This window comes from Rhea pennata, chromosome 29, assembly GCF_028389875.1.
Source record: "Rhea pennata isolate bPtePen1 chromosome 29, bPtePen1.pri, whole genome shotgun sequence".
NCBI classification, from domain to species: Eukaryota; Metazoa; Chordata; class Aves; order Rheiformes; family Rheidae; genus Rhea; species Rhea pennata.
Window position 1 is genome coordinate 3,210,771 of NC_084691.1, and position 19,244 is coordinate 3,230,014.

A 19,244-nucleotide genomic window follows, 5' to 3' on the forward strand; every position below is an offset into this window, starting at 1 on the left:
CCCACCCCCCGGGCTCTGCAGCGCGTCCCCGCCTGCGCGCGCGCCCGCCCGTGCGCGCTCGCGCGCCCCGCCCCCCTCCCCCGCGAGGCCCCGCCCCCTCCGCGAGGCCCCGCCCCTCCTATGTGCCCCGCCCCCTCCGCGAGGCCACGCCCCCTCGGCGGCCCCGCCCCCCCGGCGGATGCTGCGCGGCGCCGCGTGAGCGCCCGAGCGCTGCGGCGGCGCCGGGGCCGCGCCGGGCCGGGGCCGAAGCGGGCCGGGCCGGGCCGGGCCGGGCCGGGCCGGCGCCATGTACGACTGCCTGGAGGCGCTGGCGGTGTCGCGGCAGCTCTACGACGTGACGAACCGCGGGGCCTGCGCGCTGCGCAAGGCGGGCTACGGGCCGCGCTGCGGGGCCCTGCCGCCCTTCGGGTGGCCGCCGCCGCCCGGCCGCCGCTGTACGTACCGCCACGCGGGGCGGGGGGTGCGCGTGGGACACCGCGCGGGACACCGCGTGTCCGCGTGGGACACCGCGCGGGACACCACGCGGGACACCGCGCGTCTGCGTGGGACACCGCGCGGGACACCGCGCGCGCGTGGGGAACTGCGTGGGACACCGCGTGTCCGCGTGGGACACCGCGCGGGACACCGCGTGCGTGCCTGTGAAACCGTGTGCGTGTGAAGCTGCGTGTGAAGCTGCCGTGTGCGCGTGAAACTGCGTGTGAAAGTCTGAAACTGCGTGTGCGCGTGAAACTGCCTGTGAAACTGCGTGTGCGTGTGCAACTGCGTGTGAAACTGCGTGTGTGACACACCGCGTGGGGGGTTGTGTGAGTGTGAGAGACGCTGGGTGAGCGTGTGTGTGTGTGGGGGGGGAGGCTGTGCGTGTGTAAGAGTGTGTGTGTGACACTGTGAGAGACGGTGTGCGAGGCTGGGCGCGTGTCACGGCGTGCGTGTGTGTCAGCGGGTGAGACTGCGTGTGTGTGTCACACTGTGTGTGGCGCGTGGGTGTGCAGTGCCTGTTGGGGTGTGCGTGTTGGGGTGCGTGTGTGCGTGTGCAGTGCCTGTTGGGGTGTGCGTGTGCAGTGCCTGTTGGGGTGTGCCCGTTGGGGTGTGCGTGTGCAGTGCCTGTTGGGGTGTGCCTGTTGGGGTGCGTGTGTGCGTGTGCAGTGCCTGTTGGGGTGTGCGTGTGCAGTGCCTGTTGGGGTGTGCCTGTTGGGGTGCGTGTGTGCGTGTGCAGTGCCTGTTGGGTGTGCGTGTGCAGTGCCTGTTGGGGTGTGCTGTTGGGGTGCGTGTGTGCGTGTGCAGTGCCTGTTGGGGTGTGCGTGTGCAGTGCCTGTTGGGGTGTGCCTGTTGGGGTGCGTGTGTGCGTGTGCAGTGCCTGTTGGGGTGCGCGTGTGCAGTGCCTGTTGGGGTGTGCCTGTTGGGGTGCGTGTGTGCGTGTGCAGTGCCTGTTGGGGTGTGCGTGTGCCGTCACAGCTCCCTCTTTGTCTGTGTCCCGGTAACAAAAATTTGGGGAGGGACCCGGCTTGGGGGGGAAGGACGGACAGACGGACCCGGTTGGGGGGGGCTCTGCGGGGGGGACGGACGGACGGACATACAGGGGACAGGGTCCCGGGACAGGGTCCTTGCGGGGGAGGGGGGGTGTCCTGGGACAGGGCCCTTGTCAGGGTGGGATGGGGGTCCCGGGGGAGGGGACAGGGCGCTGGGGGTGTCAGGGTGCTGGGGGGGGGACACACACTCAGGGGTGCTGCCCCCACAGCCGCCCCACGGCGGCGGGGGGGGGGGGGGATTCGGCCGCCGGCTCTTTCCCGCTGCCGTTTCCATCCCGGGGTTGTTCAATCTGGAAATTTGGCAGCGTTTCGGGAGCAAACAGGATGGGGGGGGGGGGACAGGGGGGCCGCTAGCGAGTCGGGAGCTGCCGGGACCCCCGGGATCCCCGTGGGGCCGGGCCGCCCCCCTCCCCCCCCCCCCCGCCCCATCCCCGTCGCCATCCCCTCCCCCGGCCGGTCCCTCCCAGCACCCCCCCGCTCCCCGGCCCGACTGGTTCCAGTTCTGGCCTGGCGCACCCCGCCCAGGCGCGCGCTGGCTGCCAACCCGGCTCGCCGCGCACCAATGTGGCACTTAACCCCTGCGGGGCTGCCCCAAAACCGCCTGCCCCCCCCCCACCCCCCCCAGCACCCCGTCCAGCGCTGGTGGCGGGGGGGGGGGGGCAGCTGCTGACAGTGACACGAGCAGCTCCCCCACCCCCAAACATCTGGGAAGCCCCCTGATTTTTTTTGGGGGGGTCCTAATTCCCTACCCCCCCCCCAGCAGTGCTCGTTCCTCCCTGCACCCATCATTCTCCAGCTCTGGGGGGGAGGTGGGGGAGATTGGGACCCCTTTGCCCCCCCCACCATGGTGTCCCCCCCCCCCCCTGCACTGTTTTGGGGTGCAGCGTTGTCTTTAAGATGAGCACCCAAATTTGGGTCAGGAACACCCCCCCCCAATTAAAAAATAAATAAAAAGCCGTGTTTAGCCCCAGCGTGGCTAAGGGGGGAAACTGAGGCAGGGCCCGGGGCGGGCGCGCGTCCGCCTGTGCGCGCGGCGGGCGCGGGTGCCGCCGGCGGTGCTCGCCCGCCGCGTGGGTGTTGCCGGGTGTGGTGCGTATTTGCGGTTGTGGCGTTGTGGTGAGTGTTTCTAGGGCGGCGGAGGAGCCCGAGGGGGGGGCCGCGCTGTTTGTTGTTGGGTGACCATGGTGTGCACGGGAAAGCGGGGGGGGGGGGGAGGGAAGGAGCGCGCACGCGCGTGTGCAAGGGGCGTGCGAGGGCGTGCACGGCTGGCTGGGGTCCCTGCAGCGTGTGTGTGTGTGTTTTCGGGGAGGGGGGGGGTTGCGTGGGCCTGGTGTTCCCCCGTCACGCTGTGTGTGTGTGTGTGTGTGCACACGCGTGTGCGAGGGGGTGGGGGTGTTCCCCTCCTCTCGTGAAGTGTCAGGAATGCGGGCAGGGAGACAAACGGCTCCTCGGGCCCAGCTGCAAACATTTTATGGCTGGTTATAAATGGCCTGTTTGAAGCTCGGCGAGGGCAGGAATTTCCTCAATTTCAGCAATTTAGGCCTCTTTTTTTTTTTTTTTTTAAAAAAAAAGAAAAACCGACCCCAAAAAAAAAGAAAGAAAAAAGAAAAGAAAAACACCCGGCCTGGCCCGGGCGCACGCACGCGAGGAGGAGGCGGCGGCGGCGGCGCGCTGCCGTGCCCGCGCGGGCTGGCCCCCGTTTTCGGGGTCCTTTTTTTTGGGGGGGGAGGGGACGACACACACACACCCCCCCGGGCACCCAAGCGGCAGGAGGCCGCCTTGGCTTGGCTTCCCGGCGCGGGTGCCCGCCGCCCGCTCTCGGTGGGCGCCCTCCCCGCTGGCGGTGACGTCCCCATGTGTCCCCCCCCCCCCCCGCCCACCCCGGCTGGCACCCCGCGGTGGAAAGGACCCGGCTGCCGGCGGCGGCGGCGGGGGGGGGGGGGGGGGGGAGCCGGATGCCCCTGCGGCTTTCGGAGGAGGCCGCCGGGCCGGGCTGGGCCGCGGGCACCCGGGAAGGAGGGTGAATCACGAGAGGCCGCAAAGCCGGCGCCGCCCCGGTGCCCGCGGCGAGGAGTTGGGGGGGGGGGGGGGGGACAGGCCGGGCCGGGCGCGTCCCCGCCGTACCCACGGCGGCGGGGCGCCGCGGGAGCCCGGCTGCCTGCCCCTCCGTGCCCTTCACCCCTCCGTCTCCCGTCCCTCCGTCCTCGTCCCTCTGTCCTTTTTCCATCCATCCATCCATCCCCGGCTGGACGTGGGAGGCGGCGGCGGCGGGGGGGGCGGGGGGGGGGGAGGAGACGGGCAGCCGGCTCCCGGGACGCCTGGCTCCTTCCCGTGCCTCAGTTTCCCTCCCGGAGGGGGCTGCCGCGGCTCCTCGTCCCGGCGGGTCCCTGACGGTCCCTTGTCCGTCCCCCCCCCCCCCCCGTTTTCTTTCCCGACAGCCGTGGAGACGCAGAGCACGAGCTCGGAGGAGATGGTGCCCAGCTCGCCGTCGCCGCCGCCGCTGCCCCGCGTCTACAAGCCCTGCTTCGTCTGCAACGACAAGTCCTCGGGCTACCACTACGGCGTGAGCTCCTGCGAGGGCTGCAAGGTGAGGGGCGCCGCGGGCCGCGCGGGCGCCCGGCCCCGGCCGGGTCCGACCCGCCGCTGCCGCCCCCCCCCCGTCACCGCGGGCCTGTCCCCTCCGGCAGGGTTTTTTCCGCCGGAGCATCCAGAAGAACATGGTGTACACGTGTCACCACGACAAGAACTGCCAGATCAACAAGGTGACGCGCAACCGGTGCCAGTACTGCCGCCTGCAGAAGTGCTTCGAGGTCGGCATGTCCAAGGAAGGTGCGCCGGGGAGGGAGCCGCGGGGGCCGTCGGGCGCGAGCGGGGGCCTTATTTTGGGGGGCTGGAGGGTGGGCAGGGCCGTTTCGCCCCTGCCCCGGCAGGCTGGGGGGCCCGGGCAGCCCCTCCGGCCGTGTTGTGCTATATGTGGATATCCTGCCGCTCGCGTATCCTGTCCCCGGCGCCCCCGGGCGCTGCCGGCCGGGGTGGGAAGGGGGGGGGGGCAGGAAACGCCGCCTGGGGAGGGGGCGGGCGCGGGGGGCACCTCCTAGCCCCCCACCCTGCCAAGGGCGCAGCCCCCAGGGTGCCGCAGGTCCTGCTGCCACCCTCTCCCCCCCCCCCCGTTCACCCCGTCTCTGCTCCCCGCCGCAGCCGTGCGCAACGACAGGAACAAGAAGAAGAAGGACGTGAAGGAGGAGCCGGCCGACAGCTACGAGATGACCCCGGAGCTGGAGGAGCTCATCCAGAAGGTCAGCAAGGCCCACCAGGAGACCTTCCCCTCGCTCTGCCAGCTGGGCAAGTACACCACGGTGAGAGCCGGGCCCGCGCCCCACCGCTGTCACGAGCTGGGCCGGCCTCGGGGCGGTGGGGGGGAGGCGCCGGGGCCTGGCCAGGGGGGTGCCAGGAGCAGAGATGGGGCTACGGAGCTGGTGGTGGTGGGGGGACACCCAAAAATGCCTGGCTGCGGTTAGCGCATCGGTCACGAGGTGGAGCCGGGTTCTCCGTGGGTTTGGTGGGTGCCGCAGCCTGGCTGGGCCTGGGGAGAGCGCTGGGACCAGGACACCTGGGTCCCCTCTCCCAGCCCCTTTGGGACCGGGGACAGGACGGGGACAGGGATACCAACACGTCCCCCTCGCTGACCTCGTCCCTCCGCCTCCAGAACTCGAGCGCTGACCACCGGGTCCAGCTGGACCTGGGGCTGTGGGACAAGTTCAGCGAATTGGCCACCAAGTGCATCATCAAGATCGTGGAGTTCGCCAAGCGCCTGCCCGGCTTCACCTCGCTCAGCATCGCCGACCAGATCACCCTGCTCAAGGCAGCCTGCCTCGACATCCTGGTGAGGGGCTGGGGGCCGCGGGCAGCGCGCCGCCGCCGAGCCCGGCAGCCCCCTGACGCCCTCCCGGCTCCCCGCAGATGCTGCGGATCTGCACGCGCTACACCCCCGAGCAGGACACCATGACCTTCTCGGACGGGCTGACGCTGAACCGCACGCAGATGCACAACGCGGGCTTCGGACCCCTCACCGACCTCGTCTTCGCCTTCGCCGGCCAGCTCCTGCCCCTCGAGATGGACGACACGGAGACGGGGCTGCTCAGCGCCATCTGCCTCATCTGCGGAGGTGGGGGGCGCGGGGGGGGAGTGGGGGGGGACACGCGTTTGGGGCCGAGGAGCAGAGAGAAACGGGGCACGGGGATGGGTCCTGGGGGGCGGAGGGAAGGATGCCGGAGCTCAGGGGACGCGAGGACGGCCGCGGGGACGGAGGTGGAGGTAGAAGAACGGGACGCCGGGGAGCGGCGGCTTCGCCGTGATGCCCCCCACCCCACCCCACCCCACCCCGCGGGGCGCCGGGCACCCACGCGCGGGTGGCCGTGGCCTCCAGACCGCATGGACCTGGAGGAGCCCGAGAAGGTGGACAAGCTGCAGGAGCCGCTGCTGGAGGCGCTGAAGGTCTACGCGCGCCGGCGCCGGCCCAGCAAGCCCCACATGTTCCCCCGCATGCTCATGAAGATCACCGACCTCCGCGGCATCAGCACCAAAGGTGAGGTGGGGGCTGCAGGGGAGGGGGGGGGCGCACCGTGGGGCGGGGGGGGCTGACGGCTGCACCCCCCCCCCCCTCCTGCCCCCCAGGCGCCGAGCGGGCCATCACGCTGAAGATGGAGATCCCGGGCCCCATGCCCCCCCTGATCCGGGAGATGCTGGAGAACCCCGAGATGTTCGAGGACGAGGCGGCGCGGCCCCCCCCGCCCCCGGAGCCCCCCAGCGCCGAGGACAGCCCCGCCGCCGGCCCCCCCGACTCGCCGTAGCCCCTCCCCCTCCCCCCCCCCGTGCCCGGGGGGAGGGGGGGGCAGGGGAGGGGGACGCTCACAACTGCCTTCCAGACCCCCCCCCCGCACTGTTGGGGGAGGGGGGGGGCAGCTCAGCTCCAGAGACTGACGGAGTCAAGCCCGGGGGGGGGGACCCCGTGGCACCAGCTATTGCCTTAAGCCGGGGGGGGGGGGCGGCCCCCACCCCAACCTCAGCTTCATGCCAAAGTCCTGGCACCCCCTCCGCCTCCACCCCCCCCCCCCCCCCGCCCTCCCCAGCCCTAGTGCTGGGGGGCAGCCGAGGGGGGGGGGCAACAACGGACAGGCATCGCCCCCCCGCTTTCCCGAAAGACTGACGCCCCATGCGTGCCCCCCCCAGGCTGTGCCCCCCCGCCCCCCCAGCGCCGAGCTGGGAGGAGCCCAGGCGTCCGGGACTTTATTTATTCGCGTCACAAGACGGATGGAGACAGGGTGGATTTGGGGAGGGGGGCACCCCCGTTCCCCCCTCCCGGGGGCACTGCTTGGGGGGAGGGGGAGTTTTTGGACAAAACCGCCTCCCCCAGCCGTAAGGGGGGGGCATTTTATTTGCTGTTTTCTTTGTAAAATTGGGGATCAAGGTGGGGGGTGGGAGGAGGGAGGGGCCGCTTGTGGGTTTTGCTTTCTATGCTGGTGGGGTGGGGGGGTCCCCAAAATCCCCCCCCCAGGCCCCCTCCCTATTCCTTGGGCACAGAACACTATAGAGACCAAAGAGGGGGGGCACAAGGTGAGCCTTCCCCCCCCCAAAAAAAAGCCCACCCCCCTGGGCTGCTACCGGGGGGGGGCCCAAGCCATAGCTACCAGGACCCCCATGCTGTGGGGGGCCCTGCCCCATTTCCCCCTCCTGCGGCAGCTTTATGGGGGGGGGGGGGGCGCAGCCTCGCTGTCCCTCAGCTGCCCCAGGGACCAAACTGCCCCCCCAAGTCTGTTACCCCCAGCCTCGTCGGGGTGGGGGGCTCTTTGCCCCTGCCCCTTGCAGCGCTGGAGCTGCCCCCCCATTTCCACCCCCATTTTGGGGGTGCAGGGCCTTAAGGGGGGGGCCCATTACACTACACGCCGTGGGGGGCCCCCCCGGGGCAGCACTTTTCCCCCGTTATTTATTCCTTTGCGTTTACACCGGGGTCCCGGCCCGGGGCGGGGGGGGGCCCAGCCCGCTGTCCCTGCTGCCCCCGCCACCTGGGGTGGGTGGGGGGCTCGCACCCATGTTTACAGCCCGCCCGGCCCGGGGTCCCTGCTGGCCCCCGGCTCCCCCCCCCTGCCCCGCCCCGGGGTGGGGGGGGGGGACACGGGACTTTTCTATTTTTGCAAAATAAAGTGATGGAAACTCAGTGCCCGGCGTGGTCTGCATGGGGTGATGGGGACACCGCGGGGGGCCCCCCGGGCCGGGGGGGGGCACCCCGGGTCGGGGGGTGGGACAGCCCCCCCCCCACGATGGCAGGTGACAGCCTGGCACAAGGGCGGACACCCTGGGCGGGGGGGGTGGGACAGCCTGGGGGTGCTCCCAGGGGGACAGCGGAGGACGCCGTGGGGCGTTGGGGAGCCAGGGGAGTGCAGGTGCACACGCGTGTGCACAGACACATCTGTGCCCCTGCACGGACATGGGTGGGGCCAGCCGCTGGCACACATGCACACGCGTGTGCAAAGCAGGGTGCATGGGCCGAAGCGTGCAGGCCTGTGCCTACAGCGGTGTGCACACGTGCCCTTGTGTGTGTGCAAGTGTGTGCCCGGAAGTGCACGGACCCATTGGTTTGCACACGTGTGTGCAGATGTGGATGGCCCTGCTCATGCATGTATGCCCTCGCGGATACACATACGCTTGTGCACACCACTGTATGTGCAAACATGTCCTTGTGCAAGCACGTGTCCCAACATCCTCCATGTGCAGATGTGCCCTGTACACACACACACGTGTGCAGATCGACCTCATATATGCACACGTGTGTCCAGATGTCCCCTGTGTGCAGATGTGCCCCATGCACACACGCACACATATGCCCCTACGATCCCCATGTGCAAATATGTCCCTGCATGCACACATGCAGGTGTGTCCCCATGCATGCACACGTGTGCCCCCCACGTGCAGATGCGCTCCCGGTGCACACTCACGTGTGTGCGGGTGTGTCCCCCTGCAGGCACTCGCGTGTCCTGACGCCCCCCAGCGTGCAGATGCGCTCCCGGTGCACGCTCACGCATGTGCGGGTGTGTCCCCACGCACGCACACGTGTGTCCCGATGCCCCCTACATGCAGATGCGCTCCCGGTGCACGCTCACGCGTATGCGGGTGTGTCCCCCTGCACGCACACGTGTGTCCCGATGCCCCCCGCGTGCAGATATGCCCCCGGTGCACGCTCACGCGTGTGCGGGTGTGTCCCCGTGCACGCTCACGCGTGTGCACGGTTCCCCCGCGGCCGCCGGGGGGCGCCGCTGCTCCGCGCTGCGGGTCCCGCCCCCCCCCCCCCCCGGGCGCCGCTCCGGGGCCACCGAGCAGGAAGGGGGAAGGGGGGGGCACCGCCGCCCCCCATATACGGCCCCCGGCCCCCCCCCCCCCCGTGTGGGACCGGCACCCCGGCACCCTCCCAGCGTCCCGCAAACTGCCTGCAGCCCCTGAACACCCCCATATACCGCTGCACACGCCCCCCCCCACTGGCAGCCCCTGAACACCCCCATATACCGCTGCGCACCCCCCCCAACACAGGCAGCCCCTGAACACCCCCATATACCGCTGCACACGCCCCCCCCAACACCGGCAGCGCCCCAGGACCCCCATATACCGCCTGTACACGTCCCCCCCCACTGGCAGCACCCCGGCAGCCCCCATACACCGCTGTCCCCGGTCTCCGCGAGGGCCTGGGGGGGGGGGGGGGCGCAGCCCGGGGCCGGGACCCTTCCCGCAGCCTGGGGGGGGGGGGGGGCGCGCGGCTCCCGCTGCTGCCCCGGCGGCCCCGCGGACGGGGCTATACCGGGGGGGGGGCGGCTCCTCCCAACACCCCCCGCCCAGCTACAACAGGGGTCCAGGCGTCCGGCTCCCCCCCCCCCCCCCCCCGCCCGGCGGGCAGTGCTTGGTGGGGGAACCAGGCGCCCCTCCGTGACTGTGTGTGTTTACCGCGGGGGGGTTACTGCCCCCAGGACACCTGGGTCCTTTCGGGGGGGAGGGCGAGCCGGGACGCCTGGGCCCCTATTCTCCCGCGCAGGGGGGGGGGGAGGGGGGGGGGAAGGAGCCAGGACAGGGTGGGGCGCAGCCGGACGCCTGGGTCCGCACCTGCGGGGGGGGGGACAGAAACCGGGGGGGGGGGAGGGAACCTACCCCCGCCCCCTTTGCCCCGCGGGGGGGGGGGTGGTCCGTGGTCGCGGGAGGGGCCAGGGCAGGATGCGGCCCCCCCTCCCCCCCCCCCCCGGGGCAGGGCTCAGCCGGTCCCCGCGGTGCGGAGCGGAGCGGTGCGGAGCGGCCGGGGGCCATGGGGCGCTCGGGGGGGCTCCTGCTGCTGGCGGCGGCGCTGGCGGCGGCGCGGGCAGGTGAGGAGCGGCGGGGGGCTGCGGGGGGGGGGGGCTCGGGGCGCTCCCCCCCCCCCTCCGCGCCCCTCACCGCCGCCGCGGTGCCCGCAGAGTCGTGCGCGCCCCTCGCCCCGTGCGACGCGTGTATCCGCTCGCACCCCGAGTGCGCCTGGTGCGAGGACCCGGTGAGTGCGTGACCCCCCCGGGACCCCCCCCTTCGGGACCCCCCTCGGGACCTCTTTCCCCCCCCCCGGGATCCCTCCCGGCTCTGCACTCGCTGCCGGGGAACGGGGCCGCGGTGGGGGGGGAGGGAGGCGCCGGTGACCCTGGGGGTTCGGGGGGGGGGGAGGGCATTGGGGGTGCCGTGGGGGTCAGGAGGGACCCGGGGGTGTCGGTGTCCCTAGGGGGCTCGGGGGGTGCCGGGGGTGTGTGTGGAGCAATGGGGGCGGGGAGGGGACAGGGGTGCTGGGTGCTGGGGGATGCGTCCCCTGGGTGCTGTGGGGCTGGGCCCCACGCGGCCTGACCGCCAGGGTCCCTGCCGTGCCGGGTGGGGGGCCCTGGGGGGCCGGGGGGTACCGGCCCCCCGCACCCGGCCCTTGCGTGACTCCCCCGGGCCCGGCCCTGCGGTTTGTCACCAGGAAGCAGCAAAACCTCGGTGACAAACAGCCGTCGGGGACGGGGCCCCCCCGCGGCACCCGGCACCCGCCTCGTCTCGCGCGTCCCCTGCGGGGGCACCCCGGCCGGGGCTGGGTGCTGTGGGCGCGGAGCCAGGGGCACAGGGTGGCGGGTATGAGGAGATGCAGAGCAGCGGGCGCGGGGCGATGCGGGGCGCAGAGCAGTGGGTGCTGGGTGCGGGGAATGGTGCAGGTGGGGAGCTGTGGAGCGATGGGTGCTGGGGCGACGTGGGGCAGCAGTGCACAGCGATGGGTGCAAGGGGATGTGGGGCGCAGGGACATGGGTTTCATGGGGTAGATGGGGTGCAAGAGGCGGGCTGGGTGCAGGGGGGCTGTAAGGTGCAGCGGCTGGGTGCAGGGGGGATGTGGGGTGCAAGGGCTGGGTGCAGAGGGGATGTGGGATGCAACAGCTGGGTGCAGGGGGGATGTGGGGTGCAAGGGCTGGGTGCAGAGGGGATGTGGGATGCAACAGTTGGGTGCAGGGGGGATGTGGGGTACAGGGTGACAAGGGAGCGGCACGGGTGGGGGTGCTGGTGCTGACACCCCCCCCCGTCTCCCGCAGGAGTTCACGCAGGGGGGGCAGGCGGAGGCGGCCCGCTGCGGCACCCGGGCGGCCCTCGAGCGCGCCGGGTGCCCCCCCGGCGCCGTGGTGGAGCCGCGGGGCCGCGTGCGGGTGCTGCAGGACGTGGTGCTCGGCGACGGCGGGGGTGCCCAGCTCGGCCCCCGCTCCCTGCGGGTCTCCCTGCGGCCCGGTGCGCGGGGATGGGGACAGAGGGGGGGCAGGGAGGGAGGGAAGGATGGAGATAGAGATGGGGATGGGGATGGAGGGAAGGATGGAGATGAGGATGGAGGGAAGGATGGAGAAGGATGGAGAGGGAGATGGAGGGAAGGATGGAGAGGGAGGAAAGGATGGAGACGGAGATGGAGGGAAGGATGGAGAGGGAGGGATGGAGGTGGGGAGGGAGGGAAGGAGATGGAGGGGAGATGGAGATGGAGAGGGAGGGAAGGATGGAGAGGAATGGATGGAGGGAGGGAGGGATGGAGATGGGGAGGGAGGGAAGGATGGAGATGGAGGGAAGGATGGAGATGGAGGGATGGAGGGAGGGAAGGATGGAGAGGGAGGGATGGAGGGAGGGATGGAGATGGGGAGGGAGGGATGGAGATGGAGAGAGGGAAGGATGGAGATGGAGGAGAGGATGGAGAGGGAGGGAAGGAGGTGGGGAGGGAGGGAAGGATGGAGAGGGATGGAGTGATGGAGGGAGGGAGGGATGGAGATGGGGAGGGAGGGATGGAGAGGGAGAGAGGGAAGGATGGAGATGGAGGAGAGGATGAAGAGGGAGGGAGGGAGGTGGGGAGGGAGGGAAGGATGGAGATGGAGGGAAGGATGGATTGAGGGATGGAGGGAGGGAGGGATGGAGGGAGGAGAGGGCGGCGGGGTGGGGGCGGCGGGCGGGCGGGCGCTGAGGGCGGCGCGCCGCAGGCGAGGAGCGGAGCTTCCAGGTGCGCTTCCGGCGGGCCCGCGGCCACCCCGTGGACCTCTACTACCTCATGGACCTCTCCTACTCCATGAAGGACGACCTGGAGAACGTGCGCAAGCTGGGCAGCGACCTGCTGGCCGCCCTGCGCAACGTCACCTCCTCCGTCCGCATCGGTATGTCCGTCCGTCCGGCCAGCCGGGGCGGGGGGGAGGGGGGAGGGGGGGAAGCCGGGGAGCCCGGACGCCTGGGCCCCTCCGCAGGCGCCGCTCTGCGCCCGGCCAGGCTTCGGCTCCTTCGTGGACAAGACGGTGCTGCCCTACGTGAGCACGGTGCCCTCGAAGCTGCGCAACCCCTGCCCCGCGCGGCACGAGCGCTGCGCGCCGCCGGCCGCCTTCCGCCACGTGCTCTCGCTCACCGCCGACGCCAGCGAGTTCGCCAGCCGCGTGAGCCAGCAGCGCATCTCGGGCAACCTCGACTCGCCCGAGGGCGGCTTCGACGCCATCATGCAGGTGGCCCTGTGCGAGGTGGGCGAGCCGGCGCGCGCGGGGCGCGAGCGGGGCGCACGTGGGCAGCGCGTGATTTGCATTGCAGGTTACCCACGCGCTGCACATGGGTTGCGAGGAGGTTGCACGCGAGTTGCGTGGGGGTTGCACACGGGTTGCAAGGAGGTTGCACACAGGTTGCATAGGGGTTGCACATGGGTTGCATTGCACATTGCAAGGGGGTTGCACACGGGTTGCATGAGGGTTGCACACAGGTTGCATTGCACGTTACATGGAGGTTGCACACAGGTTGCATGGAGGTTGCACAAGGGTTGCATTGTGGGTTGCATGGAGGTTGCATAAGGGTTGCATTGTGGGTTGCATGGAGGTTGCACACAGGTTGCATTGCATGTTGCAAGGAGGTTGCACATGGGTTGCAAGGAGGTTGCACACGGGTTGCATGGGGGCTGCACATGGGTTGCATTGCACATTGCATGGGGGTTGCACACGGGTTGCACTGCACGTTGCATGCAGCCTGCAGACGCGCTGCACACGGGTTGCACACGGGTTGCAATGCGTGTTGCATGCAGGCTATACATAGGTTGCAGGGGGGTTGCATGCAGGTTCTGTACGTGCCGCACGCGGGTTGCACGCACCTTGCACCCGGGCGCAAAGCCCAGCAAGCGAGCGCTCGCGCGTGCGCGGCGGGGGAGGGGGGCGGGGGGAGGAGGAGGAAGGCCGGGCCCGGGTGCACACGCGCGTGCCCCCCGCCGCGCGCAGGAGCAGATCGGCTGGCGCCCGGTGACCCGGCTGCTGGTCTTCGCCTCGGACGACACCTTCCACACGGCGGGCGACGGCAAGCTGGGCGGCATCGTCGCGCCCAGCGACAGCCGCTGCCACCTCGACGCCAGCGGCGTCTACAGCAAGAGCCACCTCTATGTAAGAGCCGGGGAGGGGGGGGCTGGGGAGGGGGGGGGCGCAGCCCGGACGCCTGGGCCCCCCCTCCCTGCACCCCCCACCCCGTTGCAGGACTACCCCTCGGTGGGGCACTTGGCGCAGGTGCTCTCGGCCGCCAACATCCAGCCCATCTTCGCCGTGACGGGCCCCACGGTGCCCGTGTATCAGGTGCGGGGCTGGGGAAGGGGGGGGGGGGGCGCACCCTTGGGTGCAGCGCCATCGCCGAGCTCACCCCCCCACCCCCCGGTGCAGGAGCTGAGCCGCCTCATCCCCAAGTCGGTGGTGGGGGAGCTGCGGGAGGACTCCAGCAACGTGGTGCAGCTCATCTCCGACGCCTACGACGTGAGCGAGCGGCCGCCGGCCCGGACGCCGGGGCCCTCGGGGTGGGGGGTGGGGTGGGGGGGTCCCGGCGAGGCCCCCCCTCCCCGGGGGCTGCTGATGCCCCTCCACCCCCCCCCCCCCCCCAGAGCCTCTCGTCCACGGTGGAGCTGCAGCACTCGCCGCTGCCGCCCGGCGTGAGCCTCGGCTACGAGCCGCACTGCGGGGGCCCCCCCGGGCCCCCCCGGCCCCACGGCGGCGTCTGCTCCGGCGTCCGCGTCGGCCAGCAGGTGAGCGGCGCCGCGGGCCCCGGCTCCGCGCACGCCGTGATGGCCGCGCCGGGCCGGGCCGTGCCCATCCATACCGCGATAGCCGTGCCGTGCCGTGCGTCTCTGGGCTGTGCCCATCCATGCCACGATGGCCGTGCCATGCCGTGCCCATCCATGCCGTGATGGCCGTGCCATGCCGTGCTTCTCCGGGCTGTGCCCATGCGTACCGCGATAGCCGTGCCATGCCTATCCATGCTGTGCCCATCCATCCCATGCTCATCCATGCCGTGATGGCCACGCCGTGCTGTGCTTCTCCGTGCCGTGCCCATCCATGCCGTGATGGTCATGCCGTGCCATGCCGTGCTCCTCCGGGCCATGCTTATCCATGCTGTGATGCCCGTGCCGTGCCACACCGTGCCATGCCATGCTCCTCCGGGCCATGCCCATCCGTGCCGTGATGGCCGTGCCATGCACCTCCGTGCTGTGCTCATCCATGCCGTGCTGTGCTCCTCTGTGCCGCGCTCATCCATGCCATGATGGCCATGCCGTGCCATGCTCCTCCGTGCCATGCCCATCCATGCCGTGACGGCCGTGCCATGCCATGCTCCTCCGGGCTGTGCTCACCTGTGCCCCTCCATGCCCCCGCCGTGCCGTGTTTGTCTGTGCCTTGCTGTGCCGTGCCATGCCCCGCTCGCCCATGCCCTGCTCATCCGTGTTCCTCGGTGCCCATCCATGCCGTGCCATGCTGGCCCTGCCATGCTCATCTGCGCCATGCCATCTGCGCTGTGCAGTGCCATGCTCCCCCATGTTCCTCTCTGCCCATCTGTGCCATGTCTCACCGTGCCACCCGCACCGGGCCGTGCCCACCCATGCCATCTGAACTGTGCCATGCCCACCCGTGCCACCTATGCCTCCCACGCCATCCGCACTGTGCCATGCCCACCCGTGCCACCCATGCCGCCTGTGCCATCCGCACCATGCCATGCCCACCCATGCCACCCGGATCATGCCCACCCTTGTCTGTGCCACGCACGCTCGGCGCCCAGGTGAACTTCACGGTGCGGGTGCGGGCGGGCGGGTGCCTGGCGGCGCCGCAGGCCGTGGTGCTGCGGGTGCTGGGCTTCGCCGAGGAGCTGCGGCTGGAGCTGCGCAGCCTCTGCGGGTGCCCCTGCGCCCCGGCACCCACCCCGGCGCCCCTCTGCCACGGCGGCACCCTCGAGTGCGGCGTCTGCAGGTGCCAGGGGTTCTATGGGGTGGGAGAGGGGTCCGTGGGGTGGGTCCATGGGACAGGTCGGGGGGGGGTCCATGGAGTGGGTTGAGGGGGCAGAATGGGTGTCTGTGGGGCAGGATGGGGGTCCGTGGGCAGGTTGGGGGGCAGAATGGGGGTCCGTGGGGCAGGATGGGTGTCTGTGGGCAGGTTGGGGGGCAGGAGGGGGGGTCCATGGGGCAGACTGGGGGACAGGAGAGGGGTCTGTGGGGCAGGATGGGGGTCCGTGGGCAGGTTGGGGGGCAGAATGGGGGTCCGTGGGGCAGGATGGGTGTCTGTGGGCAGGTTGGGGGGCAGGAGGGGGGGGTCCATGGGGCAGACTGGGGGACAGGAGAGGGGTCTGTGGGGCAGGATGGGGGTCCATGGGCAGGTTGGGGGGCAGGAGGGGGGTCCATGGGGCAGACTGGGGGTCCATGGGCAGGTTGGGGGGCAAGTCAGGGGTCTGTGGGGCAGGTTAGGGGGCAGGATGGAAGTCTGTGGGGCAGGATGGAGGCCCATGGGCAGGTTGGGGGGGCAGGTCGGGGGTCCGTGGGGCAGGTTAGGGGGGTTTCTCAGGGGAGGGAGGAGCAGTGGGGCGGGCAGCGCGGGGGGCCGAGCCTGCCCCACACCGCCAGGTGCCCGGCGGGGCAGCAGGGCCGGCGCTGCGAGTGCGAGGGGCCGGCGGCGGGGGGCGACTGCCGGCCCCCCAACGGCACGGGCCCCCCCTGCGGCGGCCGGGGCCGCTGCGTGTGCGGGCGCTGCCAGTGCCCCCCCGGCCTGAGCGGCCCCCAGTGCCAGTGCGACAGCAGCGCCTGCGAGCGCCACGACGGCCTGCCCTGCGGAGGTGGGCGGGGGGCGGCCCCACTGCGCGGCCCCCGGGAGGGGAGGGGGGGCCGGCCCCACCGCGTGGCCCCGGGGAGGGACCTGGCCCCATTGCATGTCCCGGGGGGGGGGGGTCCTATTCCCATTGCATGTCCCCATGGGGGTCCCAGCCCCATTGCACATCCCTATGGGGGGGTCCCATTCCCATTGCACGTCCCCATGGGGGTCCCAGCCCCATTGCACATCCCCGTGTGGGGGGGGTCCCATTCCCTTTGCACATCCCCCTGGGGGGGGTCCTGTCTCCATTGCACATCCCGGGGAGGGGGGGGTCCCATTCCCATTGCACATCCCTGTGGGGCTCCCAGCCCCATTCCATGTCCCCTAGGTGGGGGTCCCGTCCCCATCGCACATCCCCTGGGGATCCCAGCCCCATGAGAGGGGGGGTCTCAGCCCCATTGCACATCCCCATGGGGGGGGGTCCCATCCCCATTGCACATCCCCATGGAGGGACCGTCCCAATAGCACGTCCCCTGGGAATCCCAGCCCCATTGCACGGCCCTATGGGGGGGGTCCTGTCCCGATTGGGGAGGGGGGGTCCTGTCCCCATAGCACGTCCCCATGGGGGGGGGGGGTCCCAGCCCCATTGCACATCCCCATTGCACATCCCCCATGGAGGGATCGTCCCCATAGCACGTCCCCTGGGGATCCCAGCCCCATTGCACGGCCCCATAGGGGGGGTCCCATCCCCATTGCACATCCCCATGAGGGTCCCGTCCCGACGGGTGTGGGGGGGGGGTCCCCGTCCCCCCCACAGTGCGGAGCCCCGCGCCCACTGCCCCGCCGCCCCCCCCCCCCCCCCCCCGGCAGGCCCGCGGCGGGGCGAGTGCGTGTGCGGGCGCTGCCGGTGCCGCGCCGGGTTCGCGGGCAGCGCCTGCGGCTGCGGGCTGGAGCCCGGCGCCTGCCTGCGCGGGCGGCCGCGAGTGCGGCGGGCGCGGGCGCTGCGTGTGCGGGCGCTGCCGCTGCCAGCCCGGCTACCTGGGGCCCCTGTGCGCCCGCTGCCCCTCCTGCCAGACCCCCTGCCAGCGGCACCGGTGAGCCCGGGGGCACCCGGGGGGGGGGGGGTCTGGGGGAGCAGGAGGTGTGGGGATGAGCTGGTAGGGGACGTGGGGACACGGGGATGGGGCTGGGGTGGCAGGTGACATGGGGCTGGGTGGCAGGGGATGTGGGGACAGGGTGGCAGGGGACACGGGGATGGGGCTGGGGTGGCAGGGGACGTGGGGACAGGGTGGCAGGAAACACGGGGACGGGGTGGCAGGGGACATGGGGATGGGGCTGGGGTGGCAGGGGACGTGGGGACGGGGTGGCAGGGGACATGGGGACAGGGTGGCAGGGGACATGGGGATGGGGATGGGGTGGCAGGGGACGTGGGGATGAGGTGACGGGGACGTGGGGATGAGGACATGGGGGTGAAGATGGATGTGGATTGGGTTGGGTTGGCAGGGGGTAAGGAGAAGAGATGGCAGGGGATGTGGGGACAGGGCGGCCGGGGCAGCAGGGGACGTGGGGACGGGGCTGGGGTGACAGGGGACACGGGGGTGGCATCGCAGGGAGTAGGGGGACAGGGACGGGGCTGGCATGGGGACAAGGAGGGGACACAGGGACAGGGACTGGGACAGGGTGGTGGCACCAGGGCTGGCATGGGGACAAGTTGGGGACAAGACGGGGCCAGGCTCAGGCCGGGGGTCGCAGCAGTGGTGGTGCTGGGAGGGGAGGGGACGGCGGTGGCCCTGACGCGCTGGCCGGCGGCTGGGGGGGGGGGGACACGTGCAGGGACTGCGCCGACTGCAAGGCCTTCGGGCTGGGTCCCCTGCGCGCCAACTGCAGCCTGGCCTGCGCCGGGCACGGCCGCGCGGGTGCTGCCCGCGCGCCCGCCCCACGCCGACGCCTGGTGCACCGAGCAGGCCGCCGACGGGCGCATCCTCGTCTTCCTCGTCGAGGGCGAGGGCGAGGATGACGGCGACGGCGACGGGAACGTCACGCTGACCGTCTGGGCTGAGGACGGTGAGTGCAAATGCGTGGGTGGGTGGGGAGGGCACCCCCCCCGTGCCTTTGGGGGGAGGGCATGGGGAGTCCCTGCACCCCAAGGGACCCTGTGCCCTGAGACACCTCATGCTTGGGCGTCCTGCACCCCAAGGGGCCCTGTGCCTTGAAGAGCCCCATGCTTGGGCGTCCTGCACCCCAAGGGGCCCCATTCCTTGGTGTCCTGCACCCCAAGGGGCCCTGTGCCTTGAAGAGCCCCATGCTTGGGTGTCCTGCACCCCAGGGGACCTCATTCCTTGGTGTCCTGCACCCCAAGGGGCCCTGTGCCTTGAAGAGCCCCATGCTTGGGTGTCCTGCACCCCAGGGGACCTCATTCCTTGGTGTCCTGCACCCCAAGGGGCCCTGTGCCTTGAAGAGCCCCATGCTTGGGTGTCCTGCACCCCAGGGGACCTCATTCCTTGGTGTCCTGCACCCCAAGGGACCCCCCCCATGCCTGGAGTTCCTGCACCCCAAGCAACCCCCCCCATGCCCCCAAAGGACCCCCATGCCTGGACTGCAAAGAACCCCACGCTTGGGTGTCCCTGAACCCCAAAGGACCCTGTGCTCAGGCATCTCTGGACCCCAAGGGACCCCACGCCCCAACAGACCCTCATCCTGGGGGGTGGAGGGTGTCCCTGCACCCCAAGGGAGCCCATTCCTGGGGGTTCCTGCCCCCCCCACCCCAAAGGACCTCATGCTTGGGGGGGTGGAAGGGGGGGCCCTGCACCCTGTGGGTCCATGCTCCAAGGAACCCAGTGTCCCAGAGGACCTCGCCATGCCCCATGTGCCCGGGGTGGGGGTGGGGGGGGGTTGTTGAGGGGACCCCCCCCACCTCCGCGCGTGGGGCTGAGGCCGCCCTCGGCAGCCGCCGGCGCGCCGGCGCCCGCGGGGCTCGTGGCCGGGCTGGTGGTGGGCGGCGTCGTGGCCCGCGGGGCTGCTGCTGCTCCTGCTCTACCGCGTCTCCGTGGAGGGTCTACGACCGGCGCGAGTACAGGCGCTTCGAGAAGGAGCGCCG

The 19,244-nt window shown here is 71.5% G+C and overlaps 2 protein-coding genes across 2 annotated transcripts; both read left to right on the forward strand.

Annotated features, from left to right (window-relative positions):
• Positions 1-237: 237 nt before the first annotated feature.
• Positions 238-7,740, forward strand: RARG (retinoic acid receptor gamma). Its single transcript, XM_062597282.1, has 8 exons — positions 238-434; positions 3,965-4,113; positions 4,214-4,355; positions 4,725-4,882; positions 5,233-5,409; positions 5,487-5,691; positions 5,953-6,111; positions 6,201-7,740. The coding sequence occupies exons 1-8, from the start codon at positions 287-289 to the stop codon at positions 6,374-6,376; spliced, it is 1,314 nt and encodes a 437-aa protein (XP_062453266.1). The 5' UTR covers positions 238-286; the 3' UTR covers positions 6,377-7,740.
• Positions 7,741-10,762: 3,022 nt separating this feature from the next.
• Positions 10,763-17,245, forward strand: ITGB7 (integrin subunit beta 7). The gene is made up of 11 exons (XM_062597091.1): positions 10,763-10,771; positions 11,141-11,330; positions 12,059-12,229; positions 12,339-12,580; positions 13,214-13,663; positions 13,748-13,837; positions 13,963-14,103; positions 15,129-15,316; positions 15,964-16,172; positions 17,018-17,130; positions 17,222-17,245. The coding sequence occupies exons 1-11, from the start codon at positions 10,763-10,765 to the stop codon at positions 17,243-17,245; spliced, it is 1,827 nt and encodes a 608-aa protein (XP_062453075.1).
• Positions 17,246-19,244: the final 1,999 nt, after the last annotated feature.